The sequence below is a fragment of the Vigna angularis genome, chromosome 3 (genome assembly GCF_016808095.1).
Source record: "Vigna angularis cultivar LongXiaoDou No.4 chromosome 3, ASM1680809v1, whole genome shotgun sequence".
Lineage (NCBI taxonomy): Eukaryota > Viridiplantae > Streptophyta > Magnoliopsida > Fabales > Fabaceae > Vigna > Vigna angularis.
The window spans coordinates 25,924,510-25,947,768 of record NC_068972.1 but is presented as its reverse complement, the minus strand read 5'-3'; the positions used below and the strand labels follow the sequence as shown (position 1 = coordinate 25,947,768).

General features: G+C 34.9%; 1 protein-coding gene across 1 annotated transcript; it reads right to left on the bottom strand.

The window, feature by feature from the left end:
• Window positions 1-11,130: 11,130 nt before the first annotated feature.
• On the bottom strand, window positions 11,131-22,928 carry LOC108326517 (BRCT domain-containing protein At4g02110). Its single transcript, XM_017560069.2, has 10 exons — window positions 22,749-22,928; window positions 22,559-22,648; window positions 22,369-22,473; window positions 21,707-21,808; window positions 21,525-21,609; window positions 21,300-21,369; window positions 21,123-21,167; window positions 12,446-14,998; window positions 12,059-12,275; window positions 11,131-11,856 (listed from the first exon to the last, which is right to left on the bottom strand). Exons 1-10 carry the CDS (start codon window positions 22,830-22,832, stop codon window positions 11,290-11,292), a joined length of 3,918 nt encoding a protein of 1,305 aa, XP_017415558.2. The 5' UTR covers window positions 22,833-22,928; the 3' UTR covers window positions 11,131-11,289.
• Between the last annotated feature and the right edge of the window lie 331 nt (window positions 22,929-23,259).

The window sequence follows — 23,259 nt, the reverse complement described above, 5'->3', positions numbered from 1 at the left end:
GTTAAAAAAGTGATTAATTTTGTAAACTTAAATTTGATGAAATATTTATAGAGGAACTGATTTTATTTTAATAATTTTTTATTTTTATAATAAAATAAAATTTACAAATCGTGTTACGATTTTACGATGTACAATTTTATGAGTGATTCTATCTATAATTTTGATTTTAAATACCTAGAATCTAACCGTCAGTATTATAACATAGGCCAAGAATCCAATTTCCACCAGAACAATTTTTAAGAGATTATTATAGGTTCTACAATTACTTCATGGCTTAGCTTAAGTGGGGCCAAGTCATTATACGTCTTCCGACTAAGTTTGTTTGTTTTTTTTAATGTTATTGTTTTGGAAGTTTATAGATTTATTTTTAAAATTATATTAAGCAATTAACATTTTCAAATAGTATACTCTTTTCCTTTCGAATCTGTTTACTTTAGTATTTTACCCAACTAACCACTTAGTTATTAGTCTAAATTTATACAGCCAGAAGGATTTATTAATAAAATTATTCAACATTCTTTGGTTAGTATATGGTTAGAAGAACTTTGCAATAATTCTAGACATTACCATTAAAAAAAAGTATTCTGTTTTCTAATTCTTTTCTCGAGAAGTTAATTCTAAATTTTCAACCACTGATTAAAATGTTCATCCAAGTTCGTCTTTATTAATTAGATAAGTATTATAATAAAATTTAAAAAAATATATTGATCAAAAAGGTCTGAAATAATAACTTACTTGAAATAAAAAATGTCTTTAACACTTACAAACTTAACGTATATAAATAGAAGTAGTTTTCTCTCGTATTTAAATCGTGGTTACATAATTAATTATACTAATTAATCTGTTTTTGAATTATATCAATTAATAATTATTTTTATTTAGCATTTATTAAGACAATAAAGGTTTATATTTATATTATATACTCCCTCTATACATTTTGCTTGTTAGAATTTGGTTTCATGTTGTGACACTTTATCAATAATTGAATTATTGTTTATTTTTTATTACTTTTCATTTAACTAAATATGAAGTTGGGGAAATACCATTAACTTATATCTCAATTTCATTACATGTAGAACTAACTCTTGAATATGAGATTTTTACACAAATGAGTGCATAAGTCTAGAATCAAATAGCATGTACAAACTTCTACAAACTATCATACAACTTCCAATGATAAGATTATTTGAACCAACTGGTTATGCTCCCGTCATAGTATACACTTACCCTGAAATCTGGGGTCTGTCACCCCTCTTATGTGGTTGCACGTGTTGTTGCTACTAAGTTTTAACTCTTCTATTAGAAGGACAATCTTTAATAATTTGTCCATCTTTTCTACAACTGAAGCACTTTTAACCACTCTCAACTAAGGACACACATTTCTCATATGTGGTCCTCCATAGTGAAAGCACTTAATTGTAGATGGATGATACTAATGATGGGAAGAAAACCCCTTGTCCTTGAGATTGTTGTCTAGAATATGATTTCTTCCTCTCCTCTTGTCTAGACTTTGACCCGGATGATCCTATCACCTTCTACAATTGCCTTTAGTGACTCTCCACCTCAACTTTCATCTTCTCCACTAAAAGATGAAATTCCTTAATAAAAAGTGCACCTATAATCAACTTAACATCTTCCCTCAAACCATTATCAAAAGTTTAAAAAAGGTTTAAGCCCTCGGATCGTCCTTGTAGTTGTTGAGAATATCAAGTAGGTCCTCTAGTTTTCAATTGTCTCAATTGGGTCCAAATTTTTGAAAAATTGAGTCAATTAAGCCTTGTCTGTTAAGTTTTCACAGACGACATTAAACTGTGATGACGTGATGCACACTTAAAATGCTGATGTAGCAGTATTATATTACATGGAATATTTTTTAGGTTAACAGTTTATGACATGGCACAAAATTTAATTGGAAATGTTAGGGATTTAGAGTCTTCATCATCCTCCAACGTCTTCATCTTTCCTTTTGAGCCTTAGGTATTCTCCATCATTTTTAATTCTCGTTCTTGGCGGCAGAGGCATAATTTCGGTGTGTGCCCAGGGAGAGTTTTCTCTCCTCCATTCCAAAGGGGTCGTAGGGGGCAGAATAGGAGATACCCTTCTCCTTTCTCTTTCTAGTTTTGGTCTACTTGCAGGGGAACCCTTCTTCTCTTCTCGGGTAAGGGCGCGATTCAACACAAAACCCTTCTTCTCCCTTTTCTCGCGAACAAGATCACTAAGGGGTGACGAAGGCGCGGAGGGGGCGCGACGAAGGCATGATGGAGACGCGACGATGGTGCAAGGGCGCGTTGGCAGTTATTGTTCTACTTCCATTCGTTCTGATTCGCGGCGCAAGCTTCCTTTCCCCTCCATCTTTCTCTAATTTTCTATTAGGTTCTTTTGGGATTTCTTGTTACTGTATTGCAGCCTTGAAATTGGGATTTTTGGGATGGTTCATTAGATTTTCTATGCAGGTTTTTTATCACATTTTTGGAGGTTGGAGTTGAATTGGAATTTTGAGTCTATGTTCACGTTTTTAAGCTTGAAACTGTTAGGTTTAATTGAATTTGTGAGTTTGTGTTGTTGGGGTTTAATCTTGTGTCTATTTCGGTGGACGGTGGTGGTTGTTGGTGGTGGCGCTGGTGGAGCAGCGGTGGGGGAGGACGCAGAGGGGGAAGGAGGAAAAGATATGGTGAAGTGTGTCGTGCGGGAGACGGTAGATCGGAGGCTCCTCCTCCACCACACCACGACGGTAGGGTAGTTGGGTGGTGGTTGGGTTGGTTCCAGTCAGAAATTTCTCACACCTCTTTAAATGTTAGGTGGAATTGAGATTGTAAAACGCATCACTCACTAAATTTAATCACAATGACACGTCCTCTTAAAAATAATTACAGCTCAGCATATGTTAACACCGTTTGAGAATATTTAACGGAAAGGGAAAAATTAGCTTAAATTTTCAAAAATTTGAACCCAATTGAGACACTTGAAAACTAGAAGACCCACTTGAGATTACTCAACAAATACGAGGACGATCCGAAGGTTTAAACGTTTAAAAATAGTGTAGTTTTAGATAAAGAAACTCATTTATATAAACTTCTATTTATATTTATACTTTTAACATTAAATATTTGAATCTCATTTATTTAAAACATGTTATCACTTTTAAAACATTATTTTCTAGGTTTTAGTTTAGCTTTTTATTAAAATTTATATGAACTAATATAAAAATTAAATATCATTCAATTTAATTTAATTTTAATATAATATATAATTTGGATAAAACTATTAAATACTTTACAATAAAATTTGTTAAATAAAGGACATATTTTGAATTAACTTTTACAATTTTTATTATTATAAAATTATTAAATATTTTATAATGAATTTTTTATATAAAAAAACATGATGTGGTTTTTTATTTTTATAATTGTTGTCTTATATTTGTAATAAAAACTTTCCTTCATTTTTATAAATAAATTACATAGTATCATAATCGAAAATTAAAATGTAAAATTGTTATCTTAATTTTATAACTATAAATGTATAACAAATAGAATTAAACCGTAAGACACATTTATATTCTTAATTTAAAAATGAAACTAAAAATGCAGAAACATACGGAAGAAAATATTTATAAAATTTTAATATTTATCGATTTTTTATTTTTTAATTAGTTATCAATTATTAAAATTAATATAAAAAATATGTTAAGATTGTGATAATTTCGAAAAATTATTTAAAAGAAATTATATATATGTTATTTGAACTCAATATATTGTAAGAGTATAATAGATTAAGATAACTTTCAACTCAAAATATAAAATAATTGATTTATGAATTTTTTATATAATATTTATTTAATTTTATTTTATGTGAAACTTATACTTAATTTTTAATGTATTGATGACGTGTTACCTATGCACGTAATAGCAGCCTCTTTTATTTTCTGCGTTTTGATGTCAGCTCGTTGTTTCTGGTAGAAAAGTTAGACATATTAAATGACACTTGATGTTACTGAAGATGATTCTTTGGAGAGTGATTCTTCCTACACCTCACTGCCTTCATCCTGCACCTCTAATTTTACTTCTTTACCCTTCATTAACAAAAGTCAAAAATTAATACCGCACTTCGAAGTGCGTTTTAATTAATTTTTTCCTAACCACACTTCGAAGTGCGTTTCCTATAATTAATTGTTTCTTTCCTAACCGCACTTCGAAGTGCGTTTCCTATCTATTTAATTGTTTCCTAACCGCACTTCGAAGTGCGTTTCCTATTTTAAATAATTGTTTCTTTCCTAACCGCACTTCGAAGTGCGTTTCCTATCTATTTAATTGTTTCCTAACCACACTTGGAAGTGCGTTTCCTATTTTAATTAATTGTTTTCTAACCGCACTTCGAAGTGCGTTTTAATTAATTGTTGCACTTTAAATCCAAAATAATATTTAACATTACATATAATAATTATTATTTAATTCAATAAACAATTTAATAATTATTTCAATTTCATAAAAAATTAAAAAACTTAAATAAAATTAAATACATAATAAATAATATATTAAGAAAATAATAATATGTTGAAAAATAACAAATTCAACAAAATTTAACAAACAAATAAAATAATTCAAAATATATTAAAACAAAACATTTTATTTAACAACTAACATAAAAAATTAAATTTATTATACTAACCTAATAAAAATAAAACCTAATAAAATAAATATATACTAACCTAATAAAAAAATTAAAAAACTAAACCCTAAAAATCTAACGCACTTCGAAGTGCGGTTTGTCTCAGCCGCAGATCGAAATGCGGTGGGTTTGTGCTTTCCGCTTTTGGAGGTGCAGGAGGAAGTTGCCGCAGTTCGAAATGCGGTGTGCAGGAGGAAATTGCCGCAGTTCGAAATGCGGTTTCTCTGTGAAGGATATCATTGGAATTAAAATATGTTTTGGAAGTGCAGGAGGAAGACCATGAGGTGTAGGGAGAATAGGTCTTCTTTGGAAGCCACATATGAAAAACGTTTGTGGCGGCAAGTAGATCTAATTCGTATGTCACTTAACCAATGCAGTCGTTGGGAGATTTGGGGTCTGAGATTTCTAACTATAAACTAAATTATCAACTAATGAGTATTTATGCATGGAGAATACTTTCAAATGAGTCACTTGATAAATTTTGTATTACGTTAACAAAAATTTCTATTAAAAAGATCATCAAAATACAGTATATATTTTATAAATTAATTTTATAAAATTAAATTAGATTTAAAATCTAATTTTTAATATATTATAATAATAGACGGTGAAACTAATTGATCCATAAAGTTGTTTATTCAATCTCTGATGGTTGAGGGTGGTAAACTGTGGACTTAAGGAATTTTTTTTATTTTTTTTAGAAATAATATTTTAACCTACATAAATTTTTTACATTTATTTAATAATATTTTTTTTTTAAAATATAAAAATTTATATTTTTTTATCATTTTATTTGTAAGAACTTAGAAAATAGAGTATTAGAATAGATATGTGTACTAAAATAATGAGACGAGTTTTTTACTTTAAAAATAATCTTATAAAATAAATAGAACTTTTTAAAGCTCGGTTCATTATCTAAAACACTTCATCTCTCTAAAATCTCCGTTCTTTATTTCTTCTCTGCATTCTCTCTAGGATTTCTCTCAACTGAGTTGCTGGATTGACGATCAGAAGCTGCCCAGACGTCCACGGTGTAGAGGGCTACATAATTGACCGATCAATTTCTGGATTTCTAGTAGTAAGTTGTTCTTCCCTTTTCTCCACTGTTTTGGAACCTAGATCATGCAATTCTGCTGGTTGCATGTACCTTGTGTTGTTCCTCTTCAATTCTCTGTCCAATTCTAGCTCTAAGAGCTGTTCTTGATCACCAATTGGTGATTTGTAGGTTCTGTCGAGTTTCCTTGCAGTGCAAGGTACTGTGGGAGTAATCTTGTGAGCTGGGCAGTTATCTTTGAGGTAAGGAGAGTTAGATACTGTTTTTAAATTATTGTATAAGATGTGTATATGCTGAGTTATGTGTTATTCTGTTGTTTATAGCATAATTTGTATTTTTGGAGTGGATTGAATTGGATGTATGTGAATGTCTAAATGTAAAACTGTGAATTGATGTTTGTGAATTGATTTGGATAAGATATATTGTTGTAATTGAGTTATTAGAGATGTTAAAACTGTTATGATAGTTATTAGGTAGATGGTTAAGTGAATTATGGTTTTGGGGGGCATTTTTAGAGGAAGTGAGGTAGTGAATTTGAGAGTTATAGGTCAAGGGCTCTTTTGGTCGTTTGGGGGAGTCTAGGTAGGTTTATTGTGACTTGTTAGAGTCATCAAAATAGTCAGAAATAGGTGAAAAGTGGTAGAATTGAAGTTGGGTCCTTAAGTTATTGAATTTAGAGTTTTAGAGTAGGAATTGAGTCTTAATTACTTTAGATTGATAGTAGAAAGGTTTAGAATCACTTATATAAGTCTAATTAGGTATAAAATACAATTTATGGGTGTTAGAAGTTGGGAAAATTAGTTAGAATTGGTATGTTGTGGTTGAGTTGCATAAATCTGCAGAATTTCGTTCTGCAGATTATGCAGACTCGTTGTGCGAATAGTTTCGCATAGCGAGTCGCTATGGCGAGCTGCTCTCTACCAAGGGCATTCGTACAGCGAGTTGGTGCGCTGTGCGAATGACTTGAGAGGTTGTTCTCTGTCTGAACATTCGCACAACGAGTTTGAGTGTTGTGCGAATGGTTGGAGAGGGTTGCTCTCTGTCTAGTGGTTCGCATGGCGAATCAGGGCGCTATGCGCCTGGTTGGGGTCTGGAGTTATTTCTAATTTTATTCGAATAGCGAAAAAGGAAGCATAGCGAGTGGTTTGGGAAGGTTGGTCTCTGTCTGGGTTCTTGCATAGCAACCTGGGGCGTTATGCTAGAGGTTGAGGTCTGGTACCTCTGCGAGTTAATTCGAATAGCGAGACAAGTCGCTGTGCGAGGGACTCCTGATTTTGCCTTGCAAGTTGGGTGCGCGGAGCGTAAGGTCTGGAACAATTTACTCTTTATTACTTTGTATTGAGTTTGATTAAATTACTTGTGGTATGTATTGTGAATTATGTTTGAAGGTGGATGTTTGTATATAATTGAGAAGTATTGTGGGTTCAATTACAAATAAAAGTATGTGATTCAAAGGGGTGAATATAAGATTCATTGTAGAATCTCTTGGTGAGATTCCAAGTTGTTTAGAATGAATGCAGGAGCTCAGCCTTGATGGTTATCCTGAAACTCCAATGGTCTTTCATTCTCAAGTAGAGAGGATTGAACCATGTCGTGAGGAGTAGCAGGAGGTCTTAGTCTTGATGGCTTCCAGTATGCCTCAAGGCCCGGAAGAGACTAACCTCGTAAGTGTGGTAGGGTGAAACCCATTGGCAACGACTTTGCAAAGCAGTAGAGGTCACCACGAGTGCATGACCCGCCATAGCTCGACAATCATTCTAAGTCCAAACGAGTCAAGTCTAGAATATAATATATTAGGATGTGTGATCTAGTATACTTTGTTTTGAATGAACTTTGCATGTTTTAGGCTATTATTATTGTATGATCTTTGTATATTTAGCTCACCCTTCTACTTGTGTTTGTATGTTGTTCATGTGGTGTTTTCTTTTGCGATGATCATCCATTTGGATGTGAGCAGAGGTAGACGAGGTGCCCCTAGAGCAGGCCTTGGAGGGTGATGACGCTGCTGTTTAGTTTAGTTAGGATTTCTGAGTTGTTTTGTATAGATTTGAAATACTCTATTGTATATAAAGTTTCAAATTTTATAGTCATTGTGGATGGACTGTAAGATTAACTCTTTATCTGCAAGTCTTTAACTGTTCTATCATATTATAATGCTGACTACTATTTATATAGTTTACACTATATATTTTCGGATGTTACATTATTTTTATAGTATATATCAAATAATATTTTTTACATTTATTTAATAATATCTTCTTTTTTATTTTTTTATATTTTAAAAATATATAAAAATTTATATTTTTATGACCAATTTATTCTTATAGTATGTGTCAAATAAATGTAAATGTGTGTTACTTTACTATTAATTTTTATTTTTATTTTATAAAATAATTTATATCAGGAGATATTGATGGAATTAGGAAAATGTAAGAAAGTGAGTGTTTTTATCAAATTTATCAATAGACGTTTTGCATTCAAGACATGATAATTCTTCATCAAAAAAGACATATCATCTAAAGCTAAATTTGATGCAAGATCTTGATTTAGTCAATGACATGATAAATATGCAAGATTAATAGGAAGTTATGATCGATTAGAAGAACCAATGAAGTATTTCCTAGTCGACTCAAAATTAAGGGTACGTGTTGCTATACTTTATACTTTACTTATTATGTCTTACCTTTTTCTTTCATAACAATTTGTTTCATTAATTACATGCTAATATAAATAAATGGATGATTATACCATACATGGATTACGCTATTGCTAATCAACAAATGTCATCTAGTTTGTTTGTCATCGGTTCAAAATAATACACTCTTCTCACTATGTAGTAGACCACCTTCTAATATAAGATAATATCGACTAATAAGTATAGGACATGTTCACGGTTCTCATTTTATGCAAGTAAATTATTAGTATTTTGTACCAGTATAAAGTAATTTCCATTTAATAATTTTATCTTTACACGTTCACTTATAAGAAGGTTGTCCTTTACTGATGGTGGATATCATATCGTCTACCCATTGTTACTCAGAGGTTCGGGCATGACCATCTTTTTATCTTAGGAGGTTGCAAAGGCGTGAATACTAGTTATGTAGACTTGCATCAACTCTAATATTTATATTATATAAACAAATTATATAAATGAAAATAATAAATACGAGGTTCTTTAATTTCAAACATTAATTTGAAGTTCAAAACAACATAAGACATAATTCAAACGCTAGTATTACATGTAAATTAACATAAGTCAAGATATCATCAAATAAACATGTTGCTAACTAGATGCAAATAAACGTTTGTTGCATACATTGCGACCTCCTCAATTGTTAAGGGCATGTTCTTCGGACGCCTCACGAGCTATCTATATTTCCTTGTTAGTATGGCCACAGGTTATTATTTCCTCACATCACGAAAATCAATCATCGTTTGTAAGATGGTCACAACACATTTGATAATATTAATTTTAATTCATTTATTTTAATATAATTTTTTGAATTGAAATTTATTTAAAATCCTTTTATTATAAAATTTCAAAATATTTAATTTATTTTAATAAAATTTAATATATTTTATTGTTTTAATATTATAATGTAATTAAAATAATAATAAAAATAATAATATATTTTAACATACTAAATCTTATTAAAGTATTAAAATAATATATTTATTATTATTTTAAATTTTAAAATAAAATTTTAAAAAATCTGTTGAATGTTTTCAAAAACTGTTAACATATGTTATTTTTTCAAATTTTATTTTTTAATTTAAATTTAATAAATAATAAAATTATTTTATTATTTTAATATAATTTAGTTTGTTAAAATATATTAAATCAGATTTTATGTTATTATTTTTATTATTATCATTTTTAGTTTTACTATTAGAATTATAATTATCATAATAATTATTAAAGTAATCAAATATATTAAATTATATTAAAATGAATTAATATTTTTAAATTTTATAATAAAAATAATTTAAAAAATTTGTTAAGTTGAAAAAATTATATTAAATTATGAAGATAGATGAATTATTTATTAAAATTTTAAATAAAAAGTATAATTTAAAAATTTATGTCAAACCCTAACATGTTAACTTATTTCAAAAACCGTTTAACATATTTTTTAATTTTAATTTTATTAAATATTTAATTTATTTTAATATTTTAATACATATTTTTAAAATTAGGTGTTTAACATATTTTTTAATTTTTGAGATATGATTTTTTTTTTATTATAATATATTACTGTAAGTTTTTTGGAATTTAACAAAATTTTGAAATTATTTTTATATGAAATTTAAAATTATTTAGTTTATTTTTCATATTTTATTATTTTATAAATTATTATGAAATTAATAATAATAATAATAATAATGTAAAAATTACGGAAGAAATTAGTTATTTATTAATTTTAACATATTAAAATAAATTAGTTATTTATTAATTTTAATTTAAAAATAGAATTTTAAAAAAATGTTAAAGAAAACCGTTTAACATATCTTTTTAAATTTTGTTTTTTAATTTAAATTTTGATAAATGATTATGTTATTTTAATATTTTAATATAATTTTTTTGAATTTATAAATAATTTTAAATTATTTTATTATAAAATTTAAAAATATTTAGTTTATTTTAATATTATTAAAATATTTTTTAAATTTTATAAAAGTAATTTAAAACATTTATTAAATTTAAAAAATTATATTAAAATATTAAAAGAAATGAATTATTTATTAATATTTAAATTAAAAATTAAAATTTTTAAAATGTGGTAAACGATTTTCGAGCGTTAATACAATTTTCGAAAATTGTTAACATAATTTTCACTGGTTTTTGAAAATTATTTTAGCTTTCAACGGTCAAAAAACGTTTTCAACTATTTTCGAAAACTGTTTAAATCTTTGATAAAATTAGATTTCGGTTTTTCAAAACTAAATTTTAATATACTTTTTGTGAAAATTATTGAAATAAAATTCAGAATTTGATTGTGTAAATATTGGTTACTGTGTACTGTGGTAAATAAAAAAAATTATGCTATGTGAGAAAAAAAAATCCGTATTTTGTTAACTATTTTAACAAATTACTTTCCCAAATACTGGTAAGAAACTTTCAACTTACTTTTTCATCTTTCGTTCATGTACTTTGTATATTGAAAAGATCCAGTTTATCCTCTTCAACATGTTTTTAATCAATCAATTATTATGACTATTTATGGCATATGAGAACTATCGTACACTTTTCAATAGTAGCTACATGTAAAACTGTGTACCTTTTCTAAATTAAAATATCTAAATTCAAAATTTAATATCTTGAAAAATTACTAATAAAATTAATTAGAAAGAAAAATTACCGTTTTTACACAAACTATGTTCAGAATATGTAACACTTTGACTGGTTAGAACCTCTTGCCATTCAACCCCAAGTCGATAAAAACATGTTTGAAATAAGTTAATTTTGTTAATTACAAATGATTATACATTAGCATTATTGTTGTGTAGATGACAACTAAAGACATAGAAAGGAAGGTACAAAGGTAAAACAATCACTTGGTCTTAGCTTATGATAAAACATTCTTTTTCCTTTTAGTGGGATTGTTTGAGGAGTTTCGGGTGGTACTGCATTTTGAACAAAACCAGTCGTCCTCAGGGACGTCTGTTAGCGGAGGATCGCAGCAATCGATGTGGGTACCCACTCCACACCCAACAGAACCACTTTCATCACCACAAATCAGCATTACATCTCCTCTGTCGCGGGATCCACACACTTGGCAAGTTATATCATTATCATTATCATCATCATCATCATCACTACTCAAATCCTCAGGAGCAACAATCTCTTCTGCTTTGCTTTTAAGTTTATCAAAGGATTTCTCTGCCCAAACATGAGAGCCGTATAACACATGCTTCCCGAGGGAGAACCCGGGCTTGCAAACATACTCAACCAAATAGTCCGCTACAACACAAGGTATCTCATGTTTTAAGAACTCTTGGACCCAGATATCAACATGTGGCATGCCAGGGCTAACTACAGCATAGTCGACTCCGGTCCCAATGAATTTTGTATAAGGAGGAGAAGTCGCTAATATTGTTCCATCGCCAGCTTTGATGACACGTTTAAGAGTATCCTGTAAAACAATTGTGTTGGAGCAGAAATACAAGTCATCGTCAATAAAACGCAGTTGAAATGGTTGGAAACTCGTTTTCATTGATTGATTATACAAACAAAAACTGCATTAAAAATAGAGACCATCCCTAAAGTCTATTACAATTCGGATGAAAGTCAGGGTAGCATTGGCAAGTAGTAAAAGAACATTAAACAAAACATACCAAAGGCGGAGCAATGCAATCACCGTATACAACAATACGCATTCCATAGAAGGCGCCATGACCTGTTTTTTCTTTAACTAGCCGCCACTTTCTCGGAGCCTCCATATTGATTGCTCCATCCTCACTGAGACCATTCCTGTGCCACTCATACGGCTCCTCCGCCAAGAGTCTTCCTTCCTGACTGCTGGCAGTTAGGTAATCCGTATTCAGAATCCACCTGCATTCCACCAAAAGATTGAATTTTTATTTATAATCAAAGAAAGCCAAACTACATTGTTATACTAACAATAAAAGATTTCCTTCCCGGCTTGCTTTGGTTTGAACACACCGTGTTTAAGCAGGGACATTGTATATGAACTTTATTTTAGTTTGTCTGATATTCCTTACCTTCCTGATGCAGCCGCGGCAAAGAATTTCTCAGTCCTGCGTAAGGGGTCTGGAGCTATGAAGTGTGTCGCCTGATATGACCACTTGTGAGAAGAAACCCCGCAAACCCTTCCACTTAAGCGCTTGATTACTTGCTCAAACTCTTTTCTCTGTAGACGGTGACCGCTTAATATAAAATATGCCGCTTCAGTTTTTACTCTCGTGTTAGATTCTGATATAGATGGAATGGGCCCCACTTTAGTCGACTTGATATTTGTTCGCCTTACATTACATTTATTGGTTGATTTGCCATTGCTTCTGCCCTTCACAGGATCCTGCATTAAATCAATTGGTCTATTCTCCTTCTCTTCTTCAGCTAAAGTCTCTGACTTATTTCTTGCTAAGGCCGACTTGTCACGTTTATCAGCAGAAGAGGGCATTTCTTCCACAGTTTCTATCTCTGCCTCGTGCCCCGTTTCATTAGGAATCTTCTCCGTAGATACTACAACTTTAGGTTTCGATAAATGCTTGGCAACTGTGGCCTTGGCTTTACCAGCAGGACGTTTCCTTACTACCAGTGAAGATGGCTTCTGTTTTTCGGTTTTATTTGTGACACCTTGAGGAGGCATTGCCTCGTCACATTTTGGCGCGGGACAAATTGCTTCTGGCTTCTCTTCTGTAGATTTATCTTGTTTTCTTGAAGGGTGAACCTTAGTGGATTTATCTCGTTTTTTGGAAGGATGAACCAATTCTTCTTCAGGTGCCACTCCTAACACATTTTTAAGTTTGTCATCTGGATCTTCGGTTTCATCATCCAAAGTCTCAGTTCTGTCACCAGCATCGCCTGCGTATTTATTAACTGTGGCATTGGCTTTACCAGCAGCACATTCTCTTGCTTGAGTCTTTACTAACAGCGAAGACGTTTTCTGTATTTCTGCTTTATTTGTGCCTCTCTTAGGACGATTTGCCTCTTCACATTTTGTTGCAGGGAAAATTGCTTCTGACTTCTCTTTTGTTGCTCTATTCGGCTTTTCCGAAGCATGGACTGATTCTTTATTTAGTGCCATTCCAAACTCAAATTCATATTTATCATCTGGAGCCTCTGTTTCATCCGTCAAGAACTCAGCTCTGTCAGAAGCATCATTTGCATTTTTACTTACTGCATCTTGCTCCATCGTTTTGTTAATATCCCGGTTTTGGTGACAACCCTGATGCATCTTCGCATCACAAATCTCTTCGCTTTCGCTGCATAAAGCTACACCTTCACCAAGGTTAGTTTTATTCAAGGAAAGTGATCTTTTATGTGTAGCAGTGGCACCTACTCTAGGTTTAGAACCCGAAATTCCCTTGACAACTGACTTCTTTGTGGGTGATTTTCTAACCAGTTTATTACATTCTTCATTGCTTAAATCCAAGTTAGTACAACCACCGGATTCCACATTATGTGAGATTTTGTTTCCCTTTGATGAAGAATCAAGACTTTTGGTAATATGCAGCCCGATTTCATTACCACCAACTTCTCGCATTCCAGAACTTGTGACATCAGGCTTGCCACTAATTTTAGACTCACTTAAGCTCCGAATAGCTGTCTGTGGACTATTCTGATAGACACTATCACACTGTGCAGATTCTGGGCTGGGATTTCTTGAGAAATGCTCATCAAATGCCAGTGAGTTGGTGTTAGGACCGGCTTTGGGTGGCTCATCAACCTGAGACGTCACTTTTAATCCTTGAGGTTTACCATTTGCCGATTGGATGGAGACTTTTGCATCAGAAGACACCTTTCTTGATTTTAATTTCGTAAAAGAAGGTTCATTTATCCTCTTTTGAGACAATAAACTAATTGGTTCATCCTCTTTAGTAAAATCATTTCCTCTCCCAGAAATTTCAAAACTGGTAGATTTCATAAACCCAATTGCCTCGTCAACCTTACTGTTTTCACATTTGTTGCCTTCTATGCCGGAGCTTCCGTCTAATATCCTTGGGACAGAAAATTCACTTTGGTTCTTTCTAGAATAACTTGTGGTTCTAAGCTTTTCATTTGAATGTGCAACTCCAGCTGCACTTGCAGATGTTGATGTCAATTCACTTATCAACTTCTTAGACTCCGTAGTGTTACCATGCAGACCGGACTGCTGAACAGATGATTTAGTATTTGCCGTATTGCCAGGGTCCTGGCAGCCAAGTGCCTTTGGAAAATCAGCATTCTTAGACTCAGTGGTGTTTGTATATTTGTCAGGTAATTTAGAAATATCAGGAGTCTGATAGCGTATCCTTGAGTCATCAACATTATAAAAGCTAGAGGCTTGATCAGATTTTCTCTTGTTTCCGGGAATGGTTAAAGAGTCTTCACCATTATTGAAATTTGGCAAAACCCGTGGACCAGTAGAATCTGGTAAGTTGCTCGATGCCTCTTTTACTGATTTCAACAATCCATGAGTTCCAGCATGCCCAAATTTTGAACCAAGGGAGCTTTGTTGTATATTTCTCCCACCTGATTGTCCCAGCTTAGAATCTTCACCCTCTTCCTCAGAATCCTTGGCCTCTTCCTCCGTCATTTCTAGTTCGTAACCACTATTGAAAAGGAACAAAGCTTCAGTAATTAGTTGCAAAGATAAGATCTTTTAAAAGCTTATAGAAAGTAATCTAATCTTAGGAAGAACAAGTGATTTAATCACAAATCTTCAACTATAAGCTGAAATGCCTCTTACAATAAGCCGCGTTTTCATTTTCTATATTGTATGACTAAGTAGTTCATCCACAAGACTCGATGACAGTTAGTTTAAAGTAAAACTTAATGAATTTTCCTTATTATGTGACACTATTTGAACATGGAAAGTGCATAAGTGTAAGTCATAAATCATCAAGGAATGCTAAAGAATGCGAGTACTAACGACGACGTGGTGCATTATTCTTATTGGCAATAAGATGTTGAGTAGAGCAAATGACATCTTATAGTCTACCCAAGTACAGTTGAGCTATATTTTCCTTGAGTAATGAGATCATATCCCGCAATCATTATCAAGGTCGTTGTTAGGAAACCACAGAACAAGCAATGAACTAAGAGGAAAAGATAGTATGAGAAAGGATCATAGATCCTGTTTCATTGAAATAAAGGCCAAAAACAGAAGGAATAACCTACTGTCCAGAGCTAGGCTCCTTAAGAGACCAAAACGGTACTCTCCAATCTATATTTCATTCAACAACCCAATGCCCTCCCCACACACACTGTCCTGACAATATAAAGGTAATAACAATATAAAGGTAATAACGAAAAGGTAAAACTTCCTAGGATCCTCCAATTCTCTCTCTCTATCTAATTTTGTCCACCTCAGCCTCTTTATTTTGTTTTCTCCTGCTATAAACTTGTCCCCACCTCTTTTGCTCTTTTGTTTCTTTGTCGAATATATTGTGTGGCCCAACAGGTATTTGGGCTGTATCAATACCGCCCTCTTGAAAGATAGTCTTGTCCTCAAGACTAAAAGTTGGAAATTGGACCTTCATTGACATCTCATCCTCCCACGTTGCTTCTTCTACTGTTTTTCCTAGCCAATGCACCAACCATTGGTTAACCCTTTCTCCCCCCTTGAGTATGCTTCTAGTAGCCAACACTTTCTGGGGTAACCATACCTCTGATTGGTCCTCTTCTAGCCCTGTGGGCAGTCCTTCTGCTGTTTTATACTCCCCAATGGCCTTCTTGAGCAGCGAAACATGAAACACAGGGTGGATTTTTGAATTAGGTGGTAACTGCAACCGATAAGCTACCTCTCCGATCCTTTCAATGACTTCAAAAGGTCCGTAGTACCTTGCACTAAGCTTAGGACTAATGCGCGAAATAACCGAGTGTTGCCTGTGAGGTTTCAGTTTGAGAAACACCATGTCCCCTATCTCAAAACTTCTCTCCTTTCGATGTTTGTTTGCTTGTGCCTTCATACGATCCTGGGAACGCACCAAGTGTCCCTTCAGCTGACGAATAGCTTCATCTCTATCAACTAATTCACGCTGAACTGCCTCTACTTTCACCTCTCCTCTTACAACTGGAATAATCCTTGGGGGAGGCCTCCCATAAACCGCCTCAAAGGGTGTAGTTCCTATAGATTCATGGTAAGTGGTGTTCAACCACAATTCTGCCCACGGCAGCCAATTAATCCACACTTTCGGTTGATCAGTGATGAAACAACGTAGGTATGTCTCTAGGCATCGATTGGTTACTTCTGTTTGACCATCGGTTTGTGGATGATACGCTGAACTCATCCTTAACTTAGTCCCCTGTAGCCTGAAAAATTCCCTCCAAAAAGCACTTATGAATGTAGGATCTCTGTCACTTACCACTGATTTAGGTACCCCATGTAAGCGAACTACCTCTCTGATAAAAATCTCAGCGATGCTCTTAGCAGTAAAAGGATGTTTTACTGGAATGAAATGGCTATATTTTGTAAGTCTATCAACAACCACCAACACCGTATCAAATCCCTTGGATTTTGGTAAGTTTGTAATAAAATCTAAGCTTATGTCCTCCCAAACTTCTTCCGGAATTGGCATGGGTTGTAACAATCCTCCTGGGGCAGCAGTTATATATTTTTGACGTTGACATGTGTCACATTCTTGAACAAATTTCATGATATCCCCCTTCATCCCTTTCCAATATAAGTTCGCCGTAGCCCGTCTATATGTTCGGTAGAAACCAAAATGTCCGGATTGGGGAGATGCATGCAACTCTTTCAACAATTCAGGAATCCAAGGTGATTGAGATGAAATGACTAACCTGCCTTTATACTGCAGTACACCTTGTTGATAGCTGAATCCTGTATACTTACCCTCAACTCTTCCCTCTTTCAGTGCTGTAATAATCTCCACCAGCTCCCCATCCTTATGCGCCTCATCAACTATTGCAGGATAATCCATCCAAATTGGCTCTGTGACCAGTTTTCTTAAAGCTGCAGCGTCCTTACTCCGCGACAGTGCATCCGCACCTTTATTCCCACAACCCGGCTTGTACACTATTTCAAAGTTATACCCCAATAACTTTGCTACCCAATTTTGTTGGCTCCCTGTTGTGATGCGCTGCTGCAATAGTTGTTTAAGGCTTTTCTGATCAGAAAAAACCTTAAATTTTCGCCCGAGCAAATATGGTCTCCAATGTTGGATGGATAAAACTACGGCCATCAATTCTTTCTCATACGCTGATTTGGACAGATTCTTTGGGCTTAGAGCCTTGCTATAGTAGGCGATTGGTTGCCTGTCCTGCATCAGAATGGCCCCAACCCCAGTACCTGATGCATCACACTCAAGTTCAAATTCCTTCTCAAAGTTGGGCAAACAAAGACATGGAGCAGTTGTTATCAATCTCTTCAACTCATCAAAAGCTTTGTGGGCATTTTCATTCCAACTAAAGTTATCTTTCTTCGTCAATTCAGTTAAGGGGCGCGCCACGTTTCCATAGTTCTTCACAAATTTCCTATAATAACCTGTGAGGCCCAAGAAGCCCCTCACGCCTTTTACATTCTTTGGCACGGGCCAGTCAACCACACTTGTTACCTTCTCAGGGTCTACAAAAACTCCTTTCTCTGATATCACATGTCCCAGGTAGTTAACACTACTACTCCCGAAACTACATTTCTCTTTATTTGCAAATAAAATATTCTCCCTTAACAGCTGTAATACCTTAGTGAGGTTTGTTAGATGCTCTTCCCAATCCTTTCCATATATCAATATGTCATCGAAAAATACCAGGACTCCCTTTCTCAACATCTTCTTAAAAACTTCATTCATTAAAGCTTGAAATGTTGAAGGTGCGTTCATGAGTCCGAAGGGCATTACCAAGTACTCGTAATGTCCCTCATGGGTTCAGAAGGTCGTCTTCTCTATGTCTTGGTCCCTCATCCTGACTTGATGATACCCGGAAGTGAGATCTAATTTTGAAAAATACTTAGCTCCATGCAACTCGTCCAAGAGCTCTTCAATTACGAGAATTGGGAATTTGTCAGGTACCGTCACCTTGTTCAACGCTCTATAATCTACACACATTCGCCAACGCTTGTTTTTCTTTTTCACCAGGATTACCGGGCTTGAGAAAGCACTTTGACTATGCCGAACATGCCCCACTTCCAGCAAGGAACGAACCTGATTCTCTATCTCATTTTCCTGGTGAAACGGATACCGGTAAGGTCTCACGTTAACTGGTGCACTTCCGGGAAGCAAGTTGATGTAGTGCTCCTTTTGGCATTTTGGAGGTAGACCTTCTGGGTCCTTGAACACATCTTCATATTGACCCATCGTCTGTTTTAATTTTTCCAACAGAGTTTGATTAGTTTCCTCTTCCTTCTTAGCCTCCCCTTCGATTTCGAACTTGTAAAGATTAGCACTCAAAGATTCACTTTGCTCTGTCCCTCGCAGTACTTTAATTCCTTGGGTCAAATTAAGCTTCATGATTTGCTTCTTCCAATCTACCCGCATCTCTCCCAACGACTCCAACCATGCCATGCCAAGGATAAGATCAATATCCTCAAGTTCGAATAAAAACGCATCCACTACGAACTCCCCTGTTTCAAGAACAATCTTCAACCCCCGACAAACCCCAGCTGTTTCTGTTTGATGCCCATCTCCCATCAAAATACGCATTTTCCGCGTATTTTGCCACTCCCATTCCATTGCTTTCACTAACCTTCTCGAAATGAAGTTGTGAGACGCTCCGGAATCTATCAAAATGAGAAGAGGTACTCCTTTGATCATCCCTTTTAGTTTCATCGTTCTGGGCGCATCTCGAGTCTCTTTCTCCAGCACGAAGAGACTGATTGCACTACAAACTCCATCGGCTTCCTCCGTTTCGCCCTCGTCGTCACTTTTTTGGGTTCCTTCTTCATCTTCATATTCAATCTGAATTTCATTCTCGGCTACTATGGCCCTTAATTGTTTAATTGGGCATTGATGATTTGGCCCATACGGCCCACCACACTTGAAACACAGCCCTTTCTTTTTCCTATCCACCAAATCCTGATAAGATAAGTGACGCACGCCCCTTTCACGTGCTCCCCCTGATCCCTTATCATTTGCACCACTCTTCCAGTTTGGGCCTGACCCATTACTCCAACCCTTAGACCCATACCCTTTTTGACCCACTCGTCCTATTACGTTGGATCCAGTTTTGTGACCCGAATTGTCACCTCCTATTACCTGTGCTTCGTTCCGCCTATGCCACCCTCTGCTTCGTCCCGACACCTCCAGGTCAATAGCACGAGCAACGTTCATCAAACGTCCCCTGGTTAGAGGGTTTGCGATATGTAAGCTTCGCACCTTCGCTCGGACCTCCTCCCTGAGCCCATGGGTAAAATATGAAAAATATTGTTCATCGTGGAGCTTAGGAATTTGGGCGATCAGGCATTCAAATCGTCCAATATATTCATCCATGTTCCCTGTTTGGTTCAGCGTCGTCAGTTGATCATATACACTCCCTTCCCCTATTCCTCCGTAACGTTCAAGCAACTCCCTCTTCAAATTATCCCATGACAACACCTCATAATCGTTTAACAACGAATTGAAAAAATGGATTGTCCCTCCTTCCATGCACAAATGAGCCAGATGTACTTTCACCGTCTCGCTGGTCTCCTGGACCTTGAAGTAAATCTCCGCTCTCGAAATCCACCCAGCCGGATCCTCGCCCGTGAATGCTGGTAATTCAATCCTTTTTATTGATTGTTGAAACTCTGCCAAAGCATCCCCTTCTAGAGCTGTAAAACTCGCTCCACCCTTGGTATTTTCCTTAGTCTCTGTTTTTTTGTTTCCCACAGAACCTTCACCCTCTTCATATATTCTCTTTTCAAAACTCCTCGTCATCAACTCCATCATTTTTGTTTGATTTTCTGCAGCTTCTTTTCTCATCTCTTCTAGTGCTGAGTAATTTTGAGTTGCTTGCAGACGCAACTCTTCCATGATTGCTTTCATTCGAATAACTTCTTCTACATACCCTACCCTCTCCTCCATTTTTCCTGAAACCACTGGTTCTCCTTGTTTTTTGCTGTCTGCTCGAGTGTTAACCATTCACCCTCTAATGAAGTTATCTGGCAGGTCGGACCAGAATTGTTAGGAAACCACAGAACAAGCAATGAACTAAGAGGAAAAGATAGTATGAGAAAGGATCATAGATCCTGTTTCATTGAAATAAAGGCCAAAAAAAAAGGAATAACCTACTGTCCAAAGCTAGGCTCCTTAAGAGACCAAAACGGTACTCTCCAATCTATATTTCATTCAACAACCCAATGCCCTCCCCACACACACTGTCGTGACAATATAAAGGTAATAACAATATAAAGGTAATAACGAAAAGGTAAAACTTCCTAGGATCCTCCAATTCTCTCTCTCTAACTAATTCTGTCCACCTCAGCCTCTTTATATTGTTTTCTCTTGCTATAAACTTGTCCCCGCCTCTTTTGCTCTTTTGTTTCTTTGTCGAATATATTGTGTGGCCCAACAGGTATTTGGGCTGTATCAGTCGTCGAATAACACGAAACAAAGTGTGGCATGTAGACAATCTCTAAATATACAAGAGTATGATAAATATGCGAGCATAGAAAGAAGAATACTGCTCCCATTCAGCTTTCATGAACATAATATCCGAAATGCTACACTTGCATTGCATGCTAGGATGTGGATAAAAATTTATTGTGAAATATTTGCACTTGTAAGTGATATAACGCCTAACCTCTTGCTATATTTGTCTTCAGGAAGAAGCACCCATTCCTTCAAGCTGAAAAAATAAACAGAACTTCATTTGAAGAAAACTTAAAACTTATATAATCCCAACAAGTCAAATGAAAAAGTGTCAAATAGATGAGATTCATTCACATCCTTGTAAAGGTAGCAGGATACACATACATACCAATCTTCCAACCAACGATGATTGACTAGCTTTATTGTGCCCAATCTCTTGGCAAGCAGATACTTCTCTCCTATATTGAAAGTTGAATTTTAAAACAGAATTAACAAACAAAACGAAATAATCATAAGCATTGAATAGTCTGTAATATGAAGCAATTAGGAGAACAATGAAAGCATACACACGCAGTTACAAGTGAATGGCAGGATTTACTAAAATGAGACAAACCTTCAAATTTATAGCATATGAGATGAGTAACCTTGTTTGCTACCAATGGTTTAGAAAACTTGGCACCCATCAGGCCGACCATGGTCTAAAAGGGAAAATAAGGCGAATTCAAGTAAACTCACAAAACAAAGCGCACAACCTTCTCCGAATAAATCACACGGTAAAGTATAACAGATACCCACCATAATGTCATCCCGATCCTGGCGTAGATAACCAGTCAAGCACATTATCAAATCTTTTGCACCTGGTATTCCATCCAAGTCTTTAGGAGGTCTATACATAACCTGCCAAATGGGGAAAACTCAATTTGTTCAGTTAAAGGTTAAAATTACTACAAATTCATCCAACAGAGCAGAACAAGAAAAAGAACCACCCACTGGCTCTCAAAGTGACTCGGAAGTCAAAAGATGTCTAGACACAGTGCAAACAATACCAATTAACTAATTGGTCGGAATTTCTAATCTTTTTTTAAATTTTTATAATGTGGAACTAACATAATCTTTCCACCGCGTTGAGTTTACTACACATCACGAAGAGAAAGTAAACAGCTGAATCAAGTACTTACTAAATAAATGCTTATAATATAAAGATTTATACATAAGTTATTTCAAAACATAAAAAAAGAATGACTGAATTATTTCCACAAAAACTATAAGTTATTATCTTATACTACCCAGAGGACTCAGGTTGAAAACACCTTATGGACACAGCATTAGGTAGTTTCCTAATCTGTAAGTGCTTCTACCATAAGAGAAGTCCAAATAAGTTGTTCCAAGCGGACTCAAGTCAACATTTCATGCTAAAGAAAGGTACTCCAACTAAGGGAATGGAAGAAGAAACTAACCGAAGAAGCATCAATGGGCATTCCAATATCAGCACTGTGATCAACCCAGAGTGCAGTGACGAGCGTCTTCCGATCCTTTCTAGCAGCAACACACAGAGGATCGTCCTACGCGCACAACACATAATTCTCCCTCTCTTTAAAATGAAGGCCGATGATAGGGTTAAAGAAAAGCAAATCGTACTGAACTCACATAAGCAATCTTATCGACAATGACATGCGTGCAACTCCCACCGTACTGCCCTGCTTCAAGTCCACCGCCTTCCTCAAGCTTAAACCGGATCTACAAAATCACAAGCAGCAATTCAAGGGATAAATAAAAAAACCTTACGGAAGAAGAGAAACCCTCTCGGGAAACATAATAGAGAAGGATATAGAGAAACCTGGCTTTCGGCGGCGGGATTGAAGCCACGGAGAACAAAACGAACACCGCGAAACACTCGCGATACGTAATTAGCTTCCATCATGCGAAGCGGAAACGGAAGAAACCAGCGGCAAAATGAGAAACAAACTTGTGGAGGAAGACTTGATATGGTAACTAGTTACTTATTATTTTATTTGAAAAATAAATAAAAGCGAGGGAATTTTTATTTGTCTCGCCATTTTGATTTTGGAGGCGGGATGAATCATGAAAAGGCCAACATGGGCTTATTCTGCCCATAGATAATTGGCCCGGGGCGACAATTTCATATAGAAAGGAAAAGCAATTTCTTTCTGCACCCCTTTTTTCTTCCTGCACCTCCCCATTAACCCTCTTAAGAATCTTAATGTCATGTTCTCTCTCATCTTCCCCTTTCATAACGATGTTGCATTCCATCTATCTCCTTGCACCGTATCTTCTTGTTTGTTCTCTAGGTCATTGTTACATCATATCTCTCTACACCCATCTCCACT

What these genes read in the sequence shown, in the direction of transcription:
- LOC108326517 (XM_017560069.2), bottom strand. Translation starts at nt 22,832, where the DNA reads ATGATGGAAGCTAATTACGTATCGCGAGTGTTTCGCGGTGTTCGTTTT. An exon ending in GCCGCGGCTGCATCAGGAAG is followed by an intron (nt 12,276 to 12,445) that starts GTAAGGAATATC and finishes GGTGGAATGCAG; the next exon opens with GTGGATTCTGAATACGGATT. An exon ending in ATTGCATTGCTCCGCCTTTG is followed by an intron (nt 11,857 to 12,058) that starts GTATGTTTTGTT and finishes ATTGTTTTACAG; the next exon opens with GATACTCTTAAACGTGTCAT.